The sequence below is a fragment of the Clarias gariepinus genome, chromosome 24 (genome assembly GCF_024256425.1).
Source record: "Clarias gariepinus isolate MV-2021 ecotype Netherlands chromosome 24, CGAR_prim_01v2, whole genome shotgun sequence".
NCBI classification, from domain to species: domain Eukaryota; kingdom Metazoa; phylum Chordata; class Actinopteri; order Siluriformes; family Clariidae; genus Clarias; species Clarias gariepinus.
In genome coordinates, this window is record NC_071123.1 from 11,476,756 (window position 1) to 11,500,867 (window position 24,112).

The following is a 24,112-nucleotide window of genomic DNA, read 5'->3' on the forward strand; positions in this document are numbered from 1 at the left end:
TGCTAACAGCTTGGTACATCTGTGTTCTTACTTGGATTGAAAAGACATTGGATGTAAATTTTTTCTAAACGTATGTATTAGTTCAGTCTTGCACACTATTACGTGCTTCCCTTTTATAAATGAAAAGAAAATCCATGTCTTCTTTTATTTATTTAATGAATCATGAATCAACCATATATTATCCACTCCTAGTTAGCATGTACTATCTACCTGTATTTGTTTTGGTTCACTCTAATGTGCTTAAATTCTACGGACCTTTTTGCATAGTAAAGTGAGAGCAACACTAAAACACTCAAAACTCCATTTACTCCTTGTGTCACATAATAATAAAATAAAACAGGATTTTTTTATTGTTTTGCTTAAGCTAATATTACGAGGTTCGGACGTGTGGCTAGTCCAAACACAAACTAGTCACAAACTAGACTCATGATGAAACCTGGAGCTCACCATGCTGAGAATCTAATGTCTTATCTGCTTAAAGCGTCCCTGTGTTGATTGGCTGCATTAGTGTTTTGCAGTTCAGGTAGAACAGAGCCAGGGATGCATGGAGAGTGCACAGACAAAATTGCACATCCATCCATCTAGAACCTCTGTAGTCCATCTGGGGACTGTGGAGGCCAAAGGTGACCATTATAATTATTCCCTTTTTACAACCATGGTAGGCCAACATTCAAACATGCATTCACACATTACGGGCAATTTGGGAACACCAATCTGCACGTCTTTGGATGGTAGAAGGAACTCAAGGTAGTCGGAGAAACCCACCAAGCATGAGGAGAACTCCAAATGCACACAGACCCCGAGGTGGGAATTGGACCCGGACCCTGAAGGTGCAAGGCGACAGTGCTAACCACTACACCACCATGCTGCCAATAAAATCAATTACTGTCTCTTTAAATCCATGAAACTCTTTAATTGAGTGCAAAGGAATTTTAACAAGGCACAATGAAAAACATTTGTTCGACTTTTATTCCTTACTCTGAAATGGTACCAACATTTTAACTTCTATGTATTTTTTAAATTAGAGTAACAAGGACAAAAATAATAAATAAATAAAGGATGCTTATAACTTATAGTTGAACTGCTGTTATCAATATATGACACACTGTTATCTATAAAAATAGACAGCAGTGTCTTTTTTTGTTCATGTAAGTAGTGTTTTTAGAACAGAGCGGAGTAGAAATACATTCACCAGACACCATTGGGAACACCTGTACTATTCATTATGCAATTATCTAATTACTCAATTAGGTGCAGCAGTGAAAAGCATAAAATCATGCAAATATGGACCGGCAGTTTTGATTAATATTCACATCAGCCATCAGAAGGCAGGGGGATGATATTTCAGTTACATCGACTGTGGCATGATTGTTGGTTTGAATATTTCTAGAACTGATGATATCCTGGGATTTTCACACACAGCAGTCCCTAATGTTTTCTGAAAATGGTGCAATAGAAGAAAAAATCCAGTGCATGTCAGTTCTGTGGAAAATGCAGAGGTCTATGGAGAATTCCCAGACTGGTCCAAGCTGACAGAAAAGCTCCAGTAACTAAGATGAGGGCTGGTCCGATGGCACCCTTCGGGCTTGTTAATACCAGTCCTTCATCTTGTGAATGCCACAGACTATTGGAGCATTGTTGCTAACCATGTTTTATGGCCTCAATGTACCCATCATCTAATGGCTACATGCTGCATGATAATGTACCATATCACAAAGCAAAAGTCGCTTCAAACTCATATCAATGAAGATGATAATGAGTTCAGTGTTCATCAGTGGCCTTCCCAGTAAACCACTGTTGCAGCTACTGATCCTGGACGCCTGCATGATTTGATTAACTGACAAAATGTGAATTCATCTAAGATGCTTCTACGCTTTTTTTTTTTATTATCCCACAGCACTGTTAAATACGCAAACCTGATTGATGATATCCTGTTGATTTTCTCTACCAGTTGTGCGGGTTGCTATTTAAATCACAGCTTTAAACAGAGCTAAATAAAATGTTGCCTCTAATTAATTATAACTGAGTACTGTAGGTTATTTAATTTTAGTACCAGTACCAAAGCACGTACTCCTATTCATCCTCATTATGAAACTGCTATAAATGGGTAAATGTAAATGTTTCTGTCAGTAATAAATAAAACTTGTAATACTTGGCAAGTGTAGGAGGAAAAAACATATTATTACTAAAAATTTATAAAAAATAATCATCTTTGCATGAGACTGCATCACACCACCCTATCGCTGATTATTTTCCCATCACAGCACAGCCCATTGTTTATTAGTGACACACAGATACACAGCCTTTAGCTTCACCACTTGGACTTGCAGTGTTATCATAATGTTTCACACCAGTTTACGTCTGCAGTAGGTGGAAGAGGATTTTATTTGGTTGAAACGTCATTCTCATTGCAAAGCTATGATGAGGTTCTCTCACATTTTGAAAATTTTCTGTTCATTGTGCTCTAAGAGAAAGGTAAGTATATAGGTCCCTGGTATCGTCAAGTACCAAAATTGAAGTACTTAACTCAAACTTGCTCTGACAAAGGTGGTGTTGAGCATTCCTGTTTATTCTTTACATATTTTAGAGTACAGTATATCAAACAACTTTTCATAATCGCAACAAAGAAAGTCACAGACCTAACTATTCAGCCTTTTTTTTTTTTTTTTGCTTACAGTCCACTATAATCCATGATTCCTGTCTTTATGGCCATCTGCTTCTTAGGCTGATGATGAATTTGTTCTCTCAGTCGGCTCCTGCATATGTGCTTCCAGCTGACAGTCTATCACTTTTAATGGGCATCCTATTCCTGCAGAATCCACACACACACACACACACACGCACACGCACACGCACACGCACACACTACAAATAGATCTTAAAGATTTGAAAGTGAATATTAGTGTACCTAATTAGTTCATGTGATTACGTTACCTTTTACTTTACTACATAAAAATAGCGTTAACCAATCTGTGATATAGAAGCTGTCAAAGGAGTTGCACAATCAAATATTTAATTGGTTAGCATTTCTTTGATTATGCTATGTATTCACCATGGAAATGTTTCAAGCACCTTATGCAACACACATATTTATGTCCGAAGACTTTCCATGTGGTGGTTGATTCATCTGTTAAAATGTTCCTCAGAACCAGTCTTTCACTGTTGAGCCTGACGAATCTTCGCATTGTTAATCTGGAATATGCCTAAACCATCAGGAAAGAAAAAATCCATTGATGTGGTAACCTGGCCTTTCAGCTAGTTAGTTGACTTCATTTTATTCCCACATGACATTTCTGAGTCTAGATCTGACCAACTGAAGCAACCCTGGATCATAACACTGCCTCCAGAGGTTCTGTACAGTGGGCGCTATGCATGAACGCTTCATGTACTTCCCTTTTTACCCTGACATGCCGATCAGTTCTGGAATAGGGACTCAGATCCACATGACGTTTTTCCATTTCTCCAATCTTAAATCTAAACCAAAATCTTATTACTAGCAACTTGAAGCCTTTTTTTCCACAAGCGGTTTTATTTTGGTCACACAGTTGTTTAATTCCAATTCTGTGTGATCTCGTCACATTGTTTGTAGGAATGTTCTTATTTTCACTATTAAACATACTTGTATTTTTTCCTAACATAATCATGCTCCTAACACAGTCAAGATTTTTTTCCAGCCACATTTTGTTTTCAAAGTCGATGGCTCAACACTATCCTTCCAGGTTTTAATAATGTTTTGGACACTCCTCTGGAACATCTTTTGCACAACCACAGGATTTATCCTCCGACATGGCTGTTTAAGAATTGAGAAGCTACTCACTGCATTAGTTAGGGTTAAAAGAGATGTTTCCAACTAAAATTAATTACTGCAGTTTTATTTAGAATTAATCATAGGCCTTTTCAGTATCTGCGGAAAGGGGCTCTTGCTAATTTTACTGATGCAAGACTTTACTATGCAGGACTGGCTTAGTCCTTTAGGTCCTTGAATGACCATCATCATATTATAAGATCTAACTCCTTCTCATACTTTTTCCACAAAGCTTCCATGGAACTTCAAGAACAAAAAACACTGCTGGAGTTAGGTATGGATAATCAAGGGCGAGAAGATTCAACCCAAACCCACAACCCAAAGAACCCAAAAAGTAGTCAGCCATGACCCACCACCTACGTCTTGGCCAGAGACAGACTGCTTTACTACTAGTCATACCTCTTTGCTGTCAGTGAAATGCCCCAAGCCTCCACCAGCATCATGCCCTTTGAATCTCTGATCAGCAAAAGACCATGGGGGATCCAGAGAAACCTGGAAAGAACAATCATACACCAATCCAGTTTTTGAATTTGTATGAGATATGCTGAAGAGAATAAACATGAACATAAGCAACAGCTGGAACAAGCCCATGAGGAGCAGAGAAGAGGCTGTAAATGAGCTGGCCAGCCACTGGGAGTTCCACCTGGGTGACCAAGTTCTTCTCCTAGACCTCTGACCCAATGTAAAATTTCTGGCTCACTGGCAAGGGCTATATGTGTCACTGAGAGAGTGGGGGCAGTGAACTATTGCCTGCAACAGAAGGATAAGTAAAATATCTCCCAGCTCTACAAAAATAGCCAAAAATGGGTCAAGCTAGTGCCTACCATGTCAGCCTTTATCACTCTTTCTGAAGAATCACTATAAGGTTCACCCAAGAACACAGAAGAGAGGACTTATAACTCACACAGCAGCAGGAGTTGGGAGACCTAGTATAACAGTTTGCATGTGTTCTCTATATGGCATGACAACAGACACGTCCCTACCCAGAGTGATGGTTCGATAAAGTCCCTATAAGGTTTGATAAGCCTGTTATCAGGCCATTAAAAAAAGGAGGTGGCCAAAATTTTAAACAATGGGATTTTCCCCAGAGTTTGACAGTTATTCCTTTCCAAGTGGATGACCAAGTGTGTTTGTGGAGAGCCAAATTAACATCCACTCTTGACCTCACCAAAAGTTCTTTGTTAAACCCCAATGACGACCCAAGACAGTATTTTTACATTTCACACATTGAGTGACACTCAAAACTGGCTGGTGTCATGAACGGGGTGTTGTGGCAGGTGTTGAACGCCGTGGGCGGAAGGAGCAGGCATAGAGGCAGAGGGGTGGTGTAACCAAAAAGAGTCTTTTTAATAATAGTTAAACACAAAGTATAAATAAAGATACAAACAAAGGAACAAACAAACTCAAACAATACTTAACTTTGTGCTAACAGGGGCTCTCTGGCAAGACACAGGCAGGGGGAGACACAAAACACGTCCTGTGGCGAGACACAGGCAGGGGGAGACACAAAACACGTCCTGTGGCGAGACACAGGCAGGGGGAGACACAAAACACGTCCTGTGGCGAGACACAGGCAGGGGGAGACACAAAACACGTCCTGTGGCGAGACACAGGCAGGAGGAGACACAAAACACGTCCTGTGGCGAGACACAGGCAGGAGGAGACACAAAACACGTCCTGTGGCGAGACACAGGCAGGAGGAGACACAAAACACGTCCTGTGGCGAGACACAGGCAGGAGGAGACACAAAACACGTCCTGTGGCGAGACACAGGCAGGAGGACAAACGCATAACAGGACACAAACGAGGCGTGGAGCTGAAACTGGACACTAGAGAGAACGGGAGACACTAGAGAGAATGGGAGACACTAGAGAGAACGGGAGACACGTAAAGACTAGAGACGAGAGACCAAGAGAGGGACGGGACGAGGGCTAAAGACATGGCAATCAGCTAGGCATGGCTTTTAGCTAAACATGGTTAAGCTAAGCTTAACCATGGCAGTCAGCTACACATACACCTAGCTAAGCATGTCTTTAGCCCCAACATGCACTAAGCTATACTTACCTAATAGCTTAAACACACTAGGGAATAGGGGCACAGAAACACAGACAAGGGATACCCAGTGGCTAGGCGAGGCAGCCCTCCATGACTAAGCGAGGCGGCACTCACAAGCTAGTCGTTACTCCAAAGCCAGGAGGGACAGCACTCTAAACCTAGGCACACTGGGACAATAGGGGGAGAGGAAACACAGGACAAGGGATACCCAGTGGCTAGGCTCAGGACACAATCAAAGGCTAGGCTCAGGACACAATCAAAGGCTAGGCTCAGGACACAATCAAAGGCTAGGCTCAGGACACAATCAAAGGCTAGGCTCAGGACACAATCAAAGGCTAGGCACACTGGGCAACTAGGAGGGGGTGGAAACACAGGACAGCTAGAGACACAGAGGGGCTATGGCTAGAAGCATGCTAGTACTGTAACTGTACTATAAACTCAACATAGCCTTTAGCTAATCATGCTCCTAGCCACACACACACCTAACTGCTTACCTGCTCTAGCTAACCACAAGAACACAGGAGGACAGGACTGAATCAGCTCCACTAACACAGACACACAAAACATACACAGAGACATTGCCAATAAGAGAGCCCAAGTCAACACAACTAAAATCAAAGTACAAATTAAACAGATAACAAAAACAAACCAAAATGCCCACATAAATGACAGTGGTGGTACCAAAAATGCTAAAATGTTAAAGTGGTGTTATAAAGTGATTTAATGTGCTGGAGTTAATGATCTACTTTAATATAAGCTACTAATAAGCAACTTGCTCAGTGTAAACAAACACCTGCACAATAGATATTAGTTAGAACGTCAACTGGATAATTTTTTATACAGGAATTAGTTCATATTTTCTCTACTAAAATAACAGTGCTGAGGTGGTAGAAGTGAATTTTAACTTGCTGGAGTCATTTTAAGACAAAAATAATTTTTTATCCGTTCTACAGTTTCTGTGATTCACTCTCCGATTACCGAACAGGGAGTGTAATTAGCCTGACGATGAAAGGACTTTTCCCTATCCTCTATTTCCCATTGATTGTAAAAATATGAAATGACTGTAGATGTCAAACAAAATACTGCTGTGTGATAGGTACATTTTGGACAATTTTCTAAATTTACCAAGCCGGTGGAAAACAATGCCGTATATTATTGTCACGCCAAACAAATTTTAAATCTGAAATTACAGTTTGAAAAATGAAATCTTTATTTCAGCCAGACATGTGCATGGGTTTCAACTTGAAATAATAATATAACTGATTAAATTGAGGCTGATCAGCTCATTTTTTGCAAACTCTTTTCCCGACAGAGACGGGTACCTCAGCTAGTTGTACTAGTAAGAAATAAAAAACAGTGACCATTGCACCTTTTTACTCGCTCGCTGAGTTTTCAGTGACGTCAGTTTACTGGTGTGTGTTGGGTAAAGTTGTATGTCAGCGCCACCTGCTGGTTGTAATACAGCCGTACGAGCTCTCCAAACATCTTTTAATGAAAACTGTTTGCCTCTCTACCCAGGTAAAAAAAAAAAATATATATATATATATATATAATAATAATAATAACTATTATTATTAATAATAATATGATTTATTTGGTCTGCATTATTCTGGATATTCTTAAAAACGAAGTATTTTTTATATATCGTGATAAATACGACTGATTAAACAAGTTATTGCATGTTGGACATCAAACAGTTCTGTTAAGTTATTTAGCTGTGAATTCAGTGCTCTGGCTTAAATAGCCATGCTTAACATTTGTGGACGAAAAGAATCCTGTAAGTAAGTGGACGATCAAAACTAATGCATTAATGTAAACCTGTTATTCGTCAAGGACGGCTATGACGTCAGAGCTGTTGCAGAAATTGAATCTTCTCATTCGATAAATTAACCGCTCCGAGTGGGCGGGGCTTGTGGGAGAAAAATTATACATCTTTTTATATTATCCAATCATTTAACTTCTACCTGCGCTCGCAAGTTTTTTCGTCTCACCCGTTTTATGGGATTATCCCGCCTCCTGGGTGGGGATTTACGGAGCTGTCCAGTGTTAACCATCGGACTGATTGTGAGTTTGAATAACTAGCCAATTACAGCGCGAGAGCTGGAGAACTGTATGAATACGGGTCGGAAAATAAGGCGTGAGCCGTAAACTTCCTTCCGTTCGTATTGAACCCGCTACGGACAGCTAGCGGATCTATTTTACTTCTTATATGTTAGCGTCTTAGCGCTGCGGAGTGACGGTGTGTTTAGTGGTTTTATAGTTTTGTCAGTGAGTGCACTCTATTATAACGGCTTTATATAACATTCATTTAGCAACCTGTGTTCGTTCTATTTCCGTTAATGCCGGACACGGTAACTGTGAGAAGCTGTCATGCTAGTCGTATATAATATAAGCGCTGCAGATAGCGATGCTAAGCCAGGTACGGCTGGACAGCCAAGTTAGTGATATCACAGTAACACAGCGCTAGTTATTTAGTTCAGCTCTTTAACTAAAACTAGTCGACTAGCTGACGTGTTTTCTACCAGCTGGTTAGCTAGCTAGCATCCTCGCTAACAATTGGATTCTTCTGGAAATGGTAAGTGACTCGCTAGTTAGCAGGCTCGCTTTGGGGTTTTGTTAGTACGTTATGAACACGAGTGATTTCCTAAAGAGCTAGTTAACTGCAAAGACATCTTTGTATTTACGAGATGTTTAATAGCTTGGTGTATATAACTCCAGTTCAGTTCTTATCATTTTGCAATTTAATATTTACCGACAGTTAACGTTAGCTGTTTGTGTGTGTCAAACGTTAGAATGTAAATTTGTCATCACCTAAAAATAACGACTGAGAATGATTTCTATCTAAACCCCAGTTAGCAACAGTAATCTTTGTGCTGGCTAATACCTGTCCATTAAAGTCATACCAACAAACAGCACACCTGACATGCCTCACACACTTAATGTAAGTGACCTTTATGGTGTGAATCATTTTTGTTGTTGTTCAGCGCTTGGTGTGTTGTGTGCATTTTGTACAGCCGTGGCCTGAAGTTTTAAGAATGACACAAATACTAATTTTCACAAAGTCTGCTGATTCAGTGTTTTTATATCTTTTTGCCAGATGTTACTGTGGTATTTGGAGGTATAATTACAAGCATTTTGTAAGTGTCAAAGGCTTTTGTAGACAATTACATTAGGTTTATGCAAAGAGTCAATATTTGCAGTGGAGATCCTTCTTTTTCAAGAGCACTGCAATTCTCCCTGACTTACTGTTAGTCAATTTCTGGGCCGCATCTTGAATTGATGGCAGGCCATTCTTGCATAATCAATGCTTGAAGTTTGTCAGAATTTGTGGGTTTTTGTTTGTCCACATGCTTCTTGAGGATTGCCTGCAAGTTCTCAATGGGATTAAGGTCTGGGGAATACTCCTGGCCATGGGCACAAAATTTATAGTTTTGTTCCCGGAGCAACTTGGTTATCACTTTTACTTTATGGCAAGGTGTTCAATCATGCTGAAAAAGGCATTGCTCATCAACAAACTGTTCTTGGTTGGGAGGAGTTTTTCTCAGAGGATGTTTTTGTTCAATTTTTTTTTATTCATGGCTCTGTTCCTAACTGTTCCAACCAAAATCCTCTTGCTCTGAATTTTCCTTTGGAGAGCGATGTGGGACAGCGTGGTGCTGTAATAAATCTAGATCGTCACACTCCATTGTTACTTTCTGTTGCCAAATGAGCCATACCATGACTACAGTGTGTACCTGTGCTGAATGGTTTTACTGTACTTAGTAAATGCTTGGAGCTAGAAGTAGTGCAGATAATTGTAGTTTACTCTGTCTCAAGGTCGACACTTCTCCATGTAAGATTCCCTAACAACAATGTCGCACTATCAATAAAAAACCTGTCCTTTTTATAGTTATAATTTCTTATTAAAGGTGATCAGAGATTTTTCAGCAATTGGACAACCTCTGCTAAACTAACTGGTACTGTTATGTGATGAAACTAATGTAATTTGCACTTTTCAGTGGGCAGTTTATTGCAGATTTGTTTACAATATTATGAAAGAATGGTTCATACAAATATTGATGCCTTCATGAATTTCAATAGTTTTTAATATTTACTCTCTGGGCCATAGGTTATAGGCTGTGTGTTTTGGGGAAAATGGCTTAAATAAATAAATCATAGCAGTGGAACAAAAAGAAAAATAAGACTCATTGTGTTGTTTTTATGAAATATGAATCACTGGTAAATAGACAATAAACAGACATTGTTATATAGAGATATACTTGTAAATTCATTCATTTCTGTTGCGAAACAGAAATGTATGTATGATAGAAAGGTTTCTCAGCATTTAGGTGGTTGTCTTTCTGATACTTTTATTTGCATGTATGATCATGGAGGACATTTTTAGCACTATGCAAATATGTAGGCTGTGTATGAATATGTGTAATACAACTGTGGAAAGGCTTTTCATTAATCACTCTATATTTTATATGCAGTTAGCTTTAGAGTTTTATGTACAAAAATGTTTCCTTAAAAATGTTCGTACTGTAGTACTGCTCATGGTGTTGGTAGTAGTTTGTGAAAACCTTTTTAGGACAATGAGGCATAGATTAAACAGACTAAAGTGAATCTATGGTTAGAGCTCTAAATAAAGTATAAAATGGTGACTTATAATTCATAATAATAATAATAATAATAATAACATGCATCTAAAAAACAAAAGGGATGTTTTTGGTTATGTAATTGCTTGGTTCCTTGATGTATATTTGTTTTAAAAAGAAAATCATCTCATTTAGATCATTCTTAATTTAATTCAAGCTTAAGGTTTTTTTTTTTTTTGGAACAGACATGTAAGACTTGCTGAAATGCTATAAATAGTTTAATCATCACTGTTTTTTTTTCAATTTATTTTTTATTTTAAGAATGAAATTTAAAATTCTGTCCAGACACCCAGTATTTCAGTGTGACTTTTTAAACCATCATTCCTTTTCAGGTAGTCGCCCTCATGTGCCCATGGAGAAGGAGGCCTTTGAGGGATGGCTGGAGTCGGTCTCCACCTCCTTCTTGGCACTGAATGACCAGCAGCGCAATCAGCTGCTGGATCACCTGATCTCTTTGAGTGGTGCTGTTCAACTCCGGCACCTTTCCAATGGACTGGAGACACTGCTGAAGCGTGACTTCCTGCGCCTCCTACCCCTGGAGCTGGCCTTTTACCTGCTGCGCTGGCTTGACCCGCAGACACTGCTCACTTGCTGCCTGGTGTGCAAGCAGTGGAACAAAGTAGTCAATGCCTGTACCGAAGTGTGGCAAGGCGTGTGCAGAGACCTGGGCTGGCGAATTGACGACTCTATCCAGGATGCTGGCCACTGGAAACGAGTTTACCTTCAGGCCAAACGTCGCATGAAACAGCTGCAGGAGGAGGATGCATTTGAAACGAGCTCCTTGATTGGGCACAGTGCTCGGGTATATGCCTTATACTACAAAGATGGCCTCCTCTGCACAGGTATGCACTTTTAAAGATTAGGAATTTAGAGGATGAAGATGATTTTTGATTATTGTGTTTTGTCCAACACAAGACATTTTGTTGGTAATTTTCATGCCAAGGTCAAGTAAAACAGCGATAGAATTGTATTGTAGAATTTTTATTTTATTTTTTTGGTACACAAATAACGGTCAAATATACAATCTTTGATTGTAATTACTTCACAATCAAAAGAGCAAAGAAGTGAGAACAAACATGTGCTTTTATCTTATCTTATCTTATATGATTAGCATCATTTAACTCATGGGGTTGTTTGTATACTCTATTGAAGCTTTACTCCAAATAAACAGGAAGTCTGATCTCATGACACAGGGCCTCAATGCAGAGAGGCAGCTGTGAGTTGGTTTAAATAATGTTAGCTATCTAATGCTAATGAATGATGAAGACTGTTAATTTTTCCTTACTGTGTCTTATACACCCATTGAACAAACCATGGACAATATAAAACTGCAGCGAACATTTACTGTTATTGAGGTGAAGATAGTTTTGTATCTTTACTTTTTTAACTCATTCATGACAGAGCTTGAGACTCAGTAGGATAGAGAGAGATAGAAGAGACAAGATGAATAAAGCGGAGACAGAGAGAGGTGAAATGTCAAGCCCCGTCCACTAAGAATAGTGATGCGTTCACTTAGCACTAGGCCAATGAGTATGTGTGCCCTCTCTCTCTCAGGGAGCTGCTATTAATGTGCAGTGTGTAGCAATATTAAAAAATCAAATGTGTAGCAATATAAAAAAATCAAATAAGCATAGCTTTTGTTTCTCACCCTTATTCTCCAAGTTAACGATGCACACACTTTAATTGTAAACTGAGCTGATCTATTTCTTATAGAAAGTGCTCTTACTAGTCTTGAATGACATGCTCCCTGCATACTTGGATATCCGTATGGTTTTTAAAAAAAAAAGCAAGGTACATGCCCTTGGGTGTTCAGGAAATGATGACCAGTTTGCCCCTGTTTAAAAATATAAATTTCTACTGTAAAAATTACATTTATAATACAGTGGAACCTTGTATTACGAGCACAGTTCGTTCCAGAAATGGACTCATATTTCAAATCAAAGCAAAGTTTCCTAAATGAATTAATGGACACTCAAATTATTTGTTCCACAGCCCATAAAAATAATTAATACAAAATATTAAGTAAAAATAAAACAAATTAACGTGCACCTTATCTTTAAAAAAAGTAATTAAAAAAATGAGTTTATGTGTGTGTGAAGGGGCGCGGTGTAACGGCATGCTGACCCAGGGAGAGAAAGAAAAGGGATCTTTACCCTCTCTAATGAGACTTTCTTTTGCTTACAGTGTTACAGCGCACAGCAGCAGGGGAGACGATGGCTCAGTTGTGATGACATGATGCTTGGCATCAAAACAAAAAGCGCATGCGTACATAATACTCGGTACTCATAAACCTTTGCTTGTCTTGTGGAACACTCGCAAACCGCGTTACCTGCAATCAGAGGTTCCCATTAACTTGTAGCAAAACTGTACCAAACTGTGACCCCTCGTTTTTTTTGTTTGTTTGTTTTTTCACTGTTTTTGTCTTTGGCCTTGTTTGTGTAGCTAGGAACTAATGGAAAATGTTTTTAAAACAGCATTGAGAAACAGTTCAGTAGTTCATTTGTAATGCACAGTTCCTAACATCTGCTGGTTAGCCTTAGATGCTTTTTAGCAGAGCTAGCATTTTAAGATTTTGCTATAATTTAAGACCTTTGCTTTGCACATAAGAGCATGGAGAGTGAAATTAAGTGTGGACAATTCATTTGTCCTGTGCTCTCTGGTTGACAAACTCACAAAAATACAGAACAGAATTTAGAGTGTATGCAGATTGGTGCAAAAAACTAAAAACATTAAGTTGCACTTCTGTAGACTGACACATCTTGTTGAAGTGAGATGTTTAGTTATAACTCTATAGACTGCTGTGAACACCACTTATTTCTTTTTAGTCCTACACTGCAAGGTAAAACAAGTACTGCTCGTGTGGGGCTACAGGTGGACGTGTAGAGATTTCAGTAATAGGAAACTAAGGATTTGCTTCTTTTTCTCTAAATATTATATTTGAACATTAAGAGTCATTTGGAGCAGATGATCCTTTAACACTTGTTACTTTTCTCAGGATCTGATGACCTGTCAGCCAAACTGTGGGATGTCCGCACTGGCCAGTGTATTTATGGCATCCAGACACACACCTGTGCTACTGTGAAGTTTGATGAGCAAAAACTAGTTACCGGGTCTTTTGACAACACCATTGCATGCTGGGAGTGGAGTACAGGTGCCAAAATCCAGCAGTTCCGTGGACACACTGGTGCAGGTTTGTGTTTTGCGATGACATTGCAAAGTCAGTCAGTCTATGCCACTGCAGTACGAGTGAATTGAGAGTTATTAGCATAGGGGCTTTAGCATACATTCTATTCTCGTTCAGTTTTTAGGTCATTAGATTATTTCTTATAACGTGTCTGTTGTATATTACCAGTCTAACTGCGATAATGGTTTTTATTATTAAGCCTTCATGATTGCCATTAAATGTTCACTAAGTGTCCACTTAGAAAATACCCATATACCTGATCAAGCAGTTACCTAGTCAGTCCATGTGGAAGAAGCTGAACGCTTAACATCATGCAGATACAGTTCAAGAGTGGGTCTGCATGATTGAATAAAAAAATTTACTTGAGATTGTTTTGTTACTTGAGAATAATAAGAGGATATTTTCTAATATTTATTCATCAACTCGCAAGTTATTTACAAAAACAACAACTGTTGCAATTATTGACAAACTCAATGTAAATTACTGACTATGTGTATATAACCTGTAATACATTTAAGCCTACTGCAATTAGTTAATTGCACTGTTTCTGATTTTTGTTTGTTTTTAATTGTGCAGTTCAAGTCAGGAGCTTTAGTTGTTATTATTAAACATCAGAATCGATGCAAGAAAAAAAACAACCTGGAGAAGAGTGACTAGACTAGACTAGATTACACAGTGCAAGGCAGTAGCTGGCTGTTGTGTAGCTGGCAACTTGAATAGATCAGCATTAGAACTGATAGTCTGAAAGCTTGTATTATTGTAATAAACAAATCCAAACAAATGTGCAAGTCATTAAATAAAAAATTTAAATAGATAAATAATCATTTTGAAATGTTATTGATTTATGGTACTTTTAATTAATTTATTTATAAATTAAAAGCAGTGAACAGTGCCAGGGCATTTGCTCTTTTTTGTCAAGTAGTTTTCAACATGTATTCAAGCCTGTACTATATGAATGGCTTCTTAATTAATTGAATTATTATTATTTTTTCTTAGTGTTCAGCGTAGACTATAATGATGAGTTGGACACTCTTGTCAGCGGGTCTGCAGACTTTACGGTCAAAGTGTGGGCTTTGTCTGCCGGAGCATGTCTCAACACACTGACTGGGCACACGGAGTGGGTCACTAAGGTAAGCATGAAAATGTTTAAGGACATTTTTCAATAACATGGTACAGCTGACAGCTGGGCCAGCTCCATGCAGTTTTTGGGTTCAGAAGCAAAACACTGCTGGTCTAAAGCCAAGTTCATTGCTTAATAATGGTGTAATTACGCACTCTGGTCATTTTCTGATTTCGGTTTAATTTCGTATGATTCTTAGAATACTTATGCCAAATAGCCAATCTTTCCATTTTACATAAATTTTGATTCAATAAACAAAGCTGCTGACTCAGGCACTTTATCAACTGAAACATAATGAGCTCTGTGGCCGAAAGAAAAGAAAGCTTAAAAGTCGGCAAGTCGTCCAATTTCCACAACCTCTGGTATTGTTAAAAGCTAACAAGGTGTCCTTTTTATAAAGTGGTCTTACTCATATAACTATAATACATATTGGTCATTGCAATCCAGAGTTAAGCTATCTGGTTAGGTGTAGGTATCATGAAAGAACAACCATGTGACCAGTGTGCTCTATATATATTTAACTCTTTGGTAACACTGCCCCATTATAGGAAAAAATCATACTCACAAGCTCGGACTGCATGATCTCTGCGATCAGTGGCAGTTAGCTTGCTAGCAGTTGAAAAAGCCAACTTGTTAGTTAGCCCGAGACAGGTGTTGGCCTGGGTTTTTGAGTGTTACATAATTAGATGCTTTTTATCTACGTGTTGCCTTTAAAATTTTTTGGTCATTTAATTATTATTATTTTTTTTTAACTAGGCTCGTTCTTACTAATTTTAATGTCTTGCCTAAGTTTGTTTAGCTTCAAAATGAAGATAATTTCCATAACAGCGTATGTCTGCTAAACCTTTCGATGTTCAATGTTTGTGAAGTTAATTAATGCAAAATGCCACTAGCTCCCAGTCAGTATAAAGTAACTAGTTTGCAGTGTTCTGACAAACTTTTTGAAAAAAACATTGTAGTCAAGCCTTTTCTGTTCAGTCTGATAATAAGATTACTAATTATTGGATAACAAATGTCTGTGTTGTTTACTGTGCTTTGTACAGAATAATCATGAGTTATATATTAATCTAGTATGTATTAATGTATGTATATGATACAAGCCTTTTGTTTACTCTAATTTAGGTTCTCCTTCAGAAGAGCCAAGTTGAGTCCATGATGCACAGTCCTGGCGACTACATCTTACTGAGTGCAGATAAATATGAAATCAAGGTGAGGATTATTTTAAATATCATGTCTGGGATTGTATACTGCACATTGAAATCCACTGAGAGGTGAAACACACTGGTTATCTTGTTAACAGTGGCACATCTCAGGCGGTGTCAATGAGGGCACCCTTAACCAGCATGGTTATCACAGCATTGCCATCTCATCTGGTTTGGGTTTAGTGGGACCGTCATCAGTTGTCCAACAGGACAATGACCCTAAACACCTCTAGGTTAGGTAAGAGCTATTTGTCCAAGAACGAGAGTGATGGAGTGCTGCATCAGATGACCTGGCCTCCACAATCAGGAAATCTGAAAACTGAAATGAGTTGACTCAGAGAGTAAAGGAACATTAACCAAAAGGTACACAACACCTCTGGGAACTCCTTTAGGATTTCCAAGAGTGTGCAAAGCTGCCATTGAAGCATTTATGTGTTATTTAACATGGTTTTTGTTGACTAGAAAAATTTCACGATTTCGATGTGCAAAGGTGGAAGACTCGTACTTCAATTTTGAGGAACACCTCAAAATACTAATTTAAGAGAAAGTACTGACTTGGGGGCTGAGTACAAATGCACGCCACAATTTCAGATTTTTATTTGATATTATTTTCTTTCCAATTCACAGTTATGTGCTTTGTGTTGGTCTGTCACATAAAATCCCAATAAAATAAATTTACGTTAATGGTTGTAACGTGACGGTGTGGAAATGTACAAGGGATGGGAATCCTTTTACAAGGCATACAGAAGACTTCAAGCACACTAAGGTGATGAAGCTCTCAGGCACAGTAAAACATTTGCACCATTCAAAGAAGGTTGTAGGCTCTGAATATTGATACCAGCTTAAGGTGGCTTGAAGCCCACTCCAGTCGTTCTGGTGACCATTCAACAAGTTGAACGCATTATTCTTGAAAATCTATAAATAACACTGCTTGCATATTACAGGAACTCTGCCATGTTTTGGTAGTCAGGGCAAACTTTTTGACCTGATCACCAGTCATATGTGGAAATTAAAAACAACGTAAATGTGTGTACTATAAAATAATCTTACCAAGGTCTTGGGCCATCTCTCTACTCAAAACAGGTGTGGCCTATAGGGCGAGAGATCAATTGCAAGTGCTTGAAGACCCTGTCCGTGTCTGAGGATCGCAGTGTGTGTCTACAGCCCCGTCTACAATTCAATGGCCGCTACATTGTCTGCAGTTCAGACCTTGGTGTCTACCAGTGGGACTTTGCCAGCTTTGACGTGCTAAGGTAAAGTGTTACTGCAAATTCTTCAAAGTAAATCTTTTACGTTCCAGATTAATCAGAATTTTTGAGTGTACTGACTTGAAGCTTGAATATGTATTATTTAGCATTATTTCCTGCTTAATTCAAGGTGTACAGAATTGTTCAGTTGCTCAGGTAAAATGCTCCAGTTCTTTACACAAAATACCCTTTATTTACGTTGTTTATTTTACATAATGTCAAGTAATATCCCACAATATGGGTATATGACGAGAAGACTTGCCATTGAGTATTTTTGTGACCTCTGACTGGAGTTGTGGGATGTGGCAACCCATGAATCTAAATGTTAAAATTTTTACACATTACACGGTTTGAATCAAAAAGCAATTAAAATTAAATACAGCAAAATAATATTTGGGACACTGTTGCCTTGAAGCAGTATCTTTTCCTTTACATGTAAACAGACTTGGCCCATGCATTTGCTTACCAACAAGGTAAAGTTTATCTAGAATTTGACGTTTTGTTTAGTCTTGTGTGTAACATCTCCTTCTTTATGCCCCTCTCAGAGTTATCAAACCACAGCAAGATTCAGCCAGTCCCTCTCTTCTTAGCTTTGGGGAGGTGTTTGCTCTGCTGTTTGACAACCACTACTTGTATGTAATGGACCTGAGGACTGAAGCAATCACGGGCCGCTGGCCTCTGCCAGCCTACCGCAAATCCAAAAGAGGCTCTAGTTTTCTGCCAGGCATCACCTCATGGCTCAATGGCTTTGACGGCAAGAATGATGCAGGCCTGGTGTTTGCCACCAGCATGCCGGACCATAGCATTCATCTGGTTCTGTGGAAGGAGAATGGCTAAATGGAGAAGGAGCATGTGCCTGCTTTAGATGAAAACAGGGATGCTAAACAAAAAAGACAAAAAAGGGTGCTCTTGATTTCATTAACCTGCAGCATAGTTATTGCATGGACCAAAGTCTGTTTTTCTTTATTTTCCTTTTGCAGTTTCTGCTGTTTGCTTTTAGGTTCAAGAACAACCTGGCTCTATTCTTTGGTCGAGTGACAACCTTTCTTGCACATTCTGACATATTTTGAAATGCAGTGTGTGGATCCAATATGGACAGCAGGTTATCCCTTGTAGAAAGTGCTTGCTGGGTTGAACCTCTAATCAGAGGTTTTTCTAATCATTACTAATGTTAAAGCAACTGTGAACCAAGCACTTAACTGAACAGTAATGTCCTGCTCCAGCACAATCGTCCAAATTCATGAAAATATGAAATTTATAAATGATTTTTCTGTGTTTTAAACCCCAAAATATATAGTTGGTTTAATCTAAATTTGTGTTCAGATTACATGGCGATAAGATTGCCTTAATTTTTGGATTTTCTTTTTAAGAGGGAAGACTTATTGCAGATGCCATGCCCTTGCAATCTGGCGTGTCACGTGTAGTGTACACATTCTTGTGTGATAAACTGCGGATTGGTTAGTTTGTATGACAGCCGTTAGGTTTTACTAATATTGACCCTTCAGCTTTCACTTGAAATTAGTCATGTGCCTTTTTCCTTTTAACACTTAAATGCCTGCAGGTATGTTGTGAAAGATCTTGAAATTCATTACTACAATCCTTAATGGAACAAATTCCAGTATGAAAGGTGTATTTATTTTTTACAATTTTGTTATTTTTAACCCAATATAATCAACACCATTGTATGTACTCTTATTATTCTGCAGAGGTTAATTCACTTAAAATGCTTCATGTGAATCTCGTTGAATGTTACTTTTTTATTTAATGTAACTTTTAAGGCTAATCAGCTTTACTAGACGATTATCGTTATTTTAAACATAATACTTTAGTTCCACTGGACCCTTAGATGTACGGAATAATTCACTGTTCTTTTTTTCTTTTCTTTTTTTACATCAACATACATGGACAACTTTACCCTAAAACATTTCTGTCTTTTGGTAGCCGTTCTGTTGTCAGGCTTGATAGTTGGTTTCAGTAGTGCTCGTCTTCTTAGGACATCAGGGGAAGCCTTTTTGCTTTTAGGGCATTACCAGTGGAACCTGGCCTATAACTTCAACATTGCATGGTTCATCACATCACATCACATTCTTTAAAATATATACACAGATCAGCCATAATATTACAACAGAAAAACATTGTGCCCAATATTGTGTATGTTTTTTTCCACGTGGGCAGCTCTGGCCCTTCGGGGCATGACTCCACAAGACCCTCTTGGAATTGTACCTGGCCTCTGTGGATCTGGCTTGTTTGCAAAGTGCATCCCATGGGTGCTTGATTGGATTGTGCTACAGAGGTCTGTGGTGCACTGGGTGTTCCTGTGCCCTTCTACTGTGGCCAGCATTGACTTGCTGAGCAGTGAGCATTGATTTAACAAGTTGTTCTGCATTGGCTTTTTTTGTGGGATTGGACCAGGCAGGCTGTATTTGTTCCCCACAGGCATAAATGAGCCTTGGGTGCCCATGATCCTGTCACCAGTTTACTGTTATGTAATTGATAATTAATGTTAATCATATGTGGTGTTAATGTTATGGCTGATCTATGTAGCCCACACTGTAACATTCACTGCCACTGTTAATCATAAGGCCATCAGTTCTCACAATTAGCAAATTTCTGGTTTGTTGGTTGTATATAATATGTCTTTCGAATAAATGAAAATAGCTAAACATAAATGGCTGTTTTTTTTTCTCTTTATTTTCCCTTGCATTTTCATTTCCCTCTCAATTTTTACTTTTCTGTCCTTGAGACTTGTCTGGTGTGTGCTAACTAATTTTGTATTTAGTAATTGTGGTTAGCATTAGTATGATTAAAAAAAAAAATTCAGCTTTGTTGATTTCTGTCTTTCTGAGATTGCAACAAGCTGTCTGCTGTATCAACCTCGTCCTCAGCTTTATCACTCTTTTCTTGAAATCTGTTCTGTTTTAGACACTAGAGGGCTCTATCGTGCCAAAAGATTTCAGTCAAATCCTTCCAAACTGAAAGACTATATATGATGGTGTGTAATGCTCACTTTAAATTGTTAAGCAAATATCAGTTTAATACACAATTTGAAATTCATCAGTCTTCAATGGTAGGGATTGAGAGTTGTTAAGTTACACCTCGAAAGGTCCTGTGGGCATTCCTCAAATTACATTCAGAATTTTTTTCTTTAAAATATACTTTAAAGTGGTTTAGACTGTGGTTTGGGTTACTGATCAAAAGGGTACAAGCCCCAGAACTACTAAGCTAACACAATTGGGCCCTTGAGCAAGGCCCTTAACCCTCTCTGCTCCAGTGGTGGTGTATCATGGCTGACTTTGCGCCCCAGCTTTTTAACAGTCTGCGATAGCCTAAGGGAAGAGTTCACAGTGCTGTAATATGTGAGAAATCAAGGCTTTATTCCTTTTATAAATGTTTATGTTCGGCACAAGCTTTATAAGACTAAATAAGTATGGCTTCCATGGAAGTGGCTAGGAAAATGCCCCTTCTTTCCAAAAGGAATATTGCACCATGTCTCACTGTATCTAAACAAACCGCAATAGTTTTGGAATAATATCCTATGGACAGAGACCAAGGTGAAGATGTTTGCACAAAGCAATGTCTGACAAAAACAAAACAGCATATTACCACAAACACTTCATTCTAACTGTCAAGCACAGTGATGCAGAGGTGATGATTTGGGCTTCACAGTCACAGAACCTGGAAAATTTCAAAGACTAGACCTCAACCCCATTGACATACTGTGGCGAGATCTTGGAGAGCTGCGTGTAAATAATTCCCCTTAAATATCAATAAACTCGTGCAATTTTGTAAGAAAAGAGTGAGCAAAATTTCTTCGGAACAATGTTTGATTATGACAAGTGTTTGCAATGACATTGTTGAAACAATCTCACGCAATGTCAAAAGAACTTGTTTTTGTCCAGAGTTACATTAATTTTTTTTACTAAGATCTTATATTGAGTGATTTGAACCATATCTGGGTTGTCAGTATATCCAGAAGACTTTCAGTGGGGTTAAGATCAGGATACTCACACTCACTCATCGTCTATACCACTTTATCCTGTATTCAGGGTCATGGGGGCCCTGGAGCCTATCCCAGGCGGCTTAGGGCACAAGGCGTGTTACCCCCTGGACAGGGTGCCAGTCCATCACGGGGCACACACTCATTCATTCACAAACTGGACTGTAGGAGGAAACCCACCAATCAGGGGAAGATCATGCCAAATCCATGCACATAGAGATGTGAGAATCGAGCCTGGCCGGGAATTGAATCCAGACCCTGGAGGTGCAAGGCGACAATGCTGACCACTACACCACCGTGCCGCCGATCAGGATACTGTGGTCTCTCACAGTCTCTCACAACCATTTTTTTTAACTGTTTGTAACCCAGGAATCTTTGTAGTGGATCTGGGCCTTTTAGTCCTGGAAAATGCCTTACTGGCCATACCATCAGGGGAGAAAAAAAATCCACAGATGTGATAACCTTTTCTTTAAGTACATTCAGGTCTTCAGCTAACTTTATTTTATCATCACTTAACATTGAAGAGTCTAGACCCGGCCAACTGAAGCAACCCCAGATCATAACATGGGTCTATAGCAATGGTGGTGCAATTGCTGCAATTTCCCTCAGGTTTAATAAAGATTTATCTTGCCAGACTGGGATGCTAGCCCAACTTCCAACCATCTTCCTTTTTCATCTGGGCTTTGGGAGTGATTTTGTTTAGGCTTAAGGGCCTTGCCAGTGGCCCCAATGGAAACCCAGCATTTTCCTCTCCAAGTGCTGTAAAATACATGGGAAGAAAACAGGAAACTGCACTTACCCCCTCATCAATCATATCTCATTATTTTGTCTGTGCTGCATTCAAACACAAACACACTACCAGGAATTGATATTGAAAGGCTTCATTGCTAAAATGTTATTAGAAAACAGTTGTTTATTTCTTATTGGCTGTTCAAAGAGCAGCACAATTCAACACTGTCACCTTAGGCCGTTTGATTCCTGGCCAGGTTCAATTCCCGTCACTGTGTGCATGAAGTTTGCATGTTCTCACCGTGGTTGTTGGGTTTCCGAAGACAAAAATCAGCTTTTATGAGTGTACAGCTTTGAAGGACAGGTGTCCTGCAGCTCTGACCGCATTCACAAGCTATTACATATGTGCTTGCATATCTGCATGCTCTTTACACCCAGTATTCCAGAGACATGATGTCCTTCATTATTCTGATTAAGATCAATATCAATAAACGATTAATGAATGTTGTTGTTGGTCATACAGGTGCTCCTGGCAAGGGGTTGTCACAGGGGTTGTTCGGTCTGCACATACAAGCAAGGTACAGGTTTTTACACCGATTGCCCTTCCTGACACAACCCTCCCATTTTATCCGGGCTTTGGACCGGCACTGCATCCAGTGGCTGGGGTTGGGCACTGGCTAGGAATCAAACCCGGGCCTTTCGCATGGCAGGCGAAACAGCTACCACTGAGCCACCAGTGCCCGAACGAATTAATGAATGTAGTACCCAAAATTTGTCTCTTGGAAACCAATAGAAATTTTAGAGTTTTAGTGTCTAACTGCCTCTAAAAAGAGGTCATGGCATGAATGTTCCTTGCGCTTGTGCCAGGTGGCTGGCAGGTAAAGAGTCCATTTGTTGTGGGGGGTACGGGGGGAATCATCCACAATTCGTCTGGCTGTGCAAATTGATTGTTTTTGGGTAGAGAGATCCTGATCTTCTCAGCTGTTCTAACAATCCACAGGTTGAGTCTTGATGTCTGAGACAATGCAGTTCCCATACCACACAGTGAGACAGCTGATCAGGATGCTCCCTATTGTCTCTCTGTAGACGGTGGTGAGGGTAGACCTGGGCAGCTTTGCTCTCCTCAAACTTTACAGGAAGTGCTAAAGGCTGGCTTGGCCAGGAAGGTATTCAGGTGAGGTCCTTTACGATTGTGGAGGAATTTTGAACTTTTGAATCTGTCCACAGTAAGTAAGTGGGTACAGACAATGTACAAATAGTTGAAGTGTTTGGTTTAATGACTGTGTCTGTTTGGTAAAGAATAATCTGCTGTGGTTCCACCAGCATCTGCCAAGAATCCAGTGGTGTGCTTTTACCTTTCAAACCGAATAAATGCCCTGTTAGAGTTCTCTCACAGTGTAGACCATTACAGTCTGTATTAAATACTGCTGGAGGAATGTGTGGGTTAGAGAATGTCAGGAGACCAATAGTTCTCTTTAGTTCAAAAGTAAAGCACTATTTTTACCTAGGCCACCCACATAATGTTTATTCCACTATCAGTGTCACATACACACTGAGGAGACGTTTATAAACCCCATATTTTTATGAACATTCAGATGGCTGGTGTGCTTACAGTAACTTCATTACATTACATTACATTAATTGTGTGGTATTCATGCCTTGAGCTTGTGTTTAAGGGCATATTTGTCCTTGTTAAGTACCTCTATAAAAAGACAGGCTCTCACACAAACACATACTTGTGCTTATTTTCACTGTCCACAAACCAAACATGATTACAAGTCACAGAGTCAATATTTAGATATTGCGGTTTGATCCTTAGACTGGCTATTCTATTCTCTTGCGCTCTTGTCACTCGTGTGTGTGTCTGTGTGTCTCTGTGAATGTCTGAGTGCTCCAATTTACTCCAATTTCTCTATATAATCCCGTGCTATAGTGAATGCACTTATCCCAGCGTTTCACTAGTGTCTGGATACCATCAAGGTAGAAAGTTTTCTCAGTTTGCCAGAGCCATGGTCGGACTTCCTCCTTCACATTGCTGTCCCCCCAGGAACTGCTTTAATGGCTCTAAAGATGTAGAAAAGGCTTGGAGTGAGGTCACTACTGTACTGGGGATGTGGCATTATCTCCCAGCCGAGT

General features: G+C 39.3%; 1 protein-coding gene across 2 annotated transcripts; it reads left to right on the forward strand.

Annotated features, from left to right (window-relative positions):
- The first annotated feature begins 7,923 nt into the window (after positions 1 to 7,923).
- On the forward strand, positions 7,924 to 19,919 carry fbxw2 (F-box and WD repeat domain containing 2). Of its 2 annotated transcripts, none has more exons than XM_053485858.1 (7): positions 7,924 to 8,435; positions 10,830 to 11,339; positions 13,493 to 13,687; positions 14,678 to 14,811; positions 15,924 to 16,010; positions 17,087 to 17,256; positions 17,796 to 19,919. In XM_053485858.1, the coding sequence occupies exons 2-7, from the start codon at positions 10,850 to 10,852 to the stop codon at positions 18,085 to 18,087; spliced, it is 1,368 nt and encodes a 455-aa protein (XP_053341833.1). In that variant the 5' UTR covers positions 7,924 to 8,435; positions 10,830 to 10,849; the 3' UTR covers positions 18,088 to 19,919. The 2 variants fall into 2 exon arrangements, with proteins under 2 accessions (XP_053341833.1, XP_053341834.1); XM_053485859.1 differs by lacking the exon at positions 7,924 to 8,435 and adding an exon at positions 8,531 to 8,801.
- The last annotated feature ends 4,193 nt before the right edge of the window (positions 19,920 to 24,112 follow it).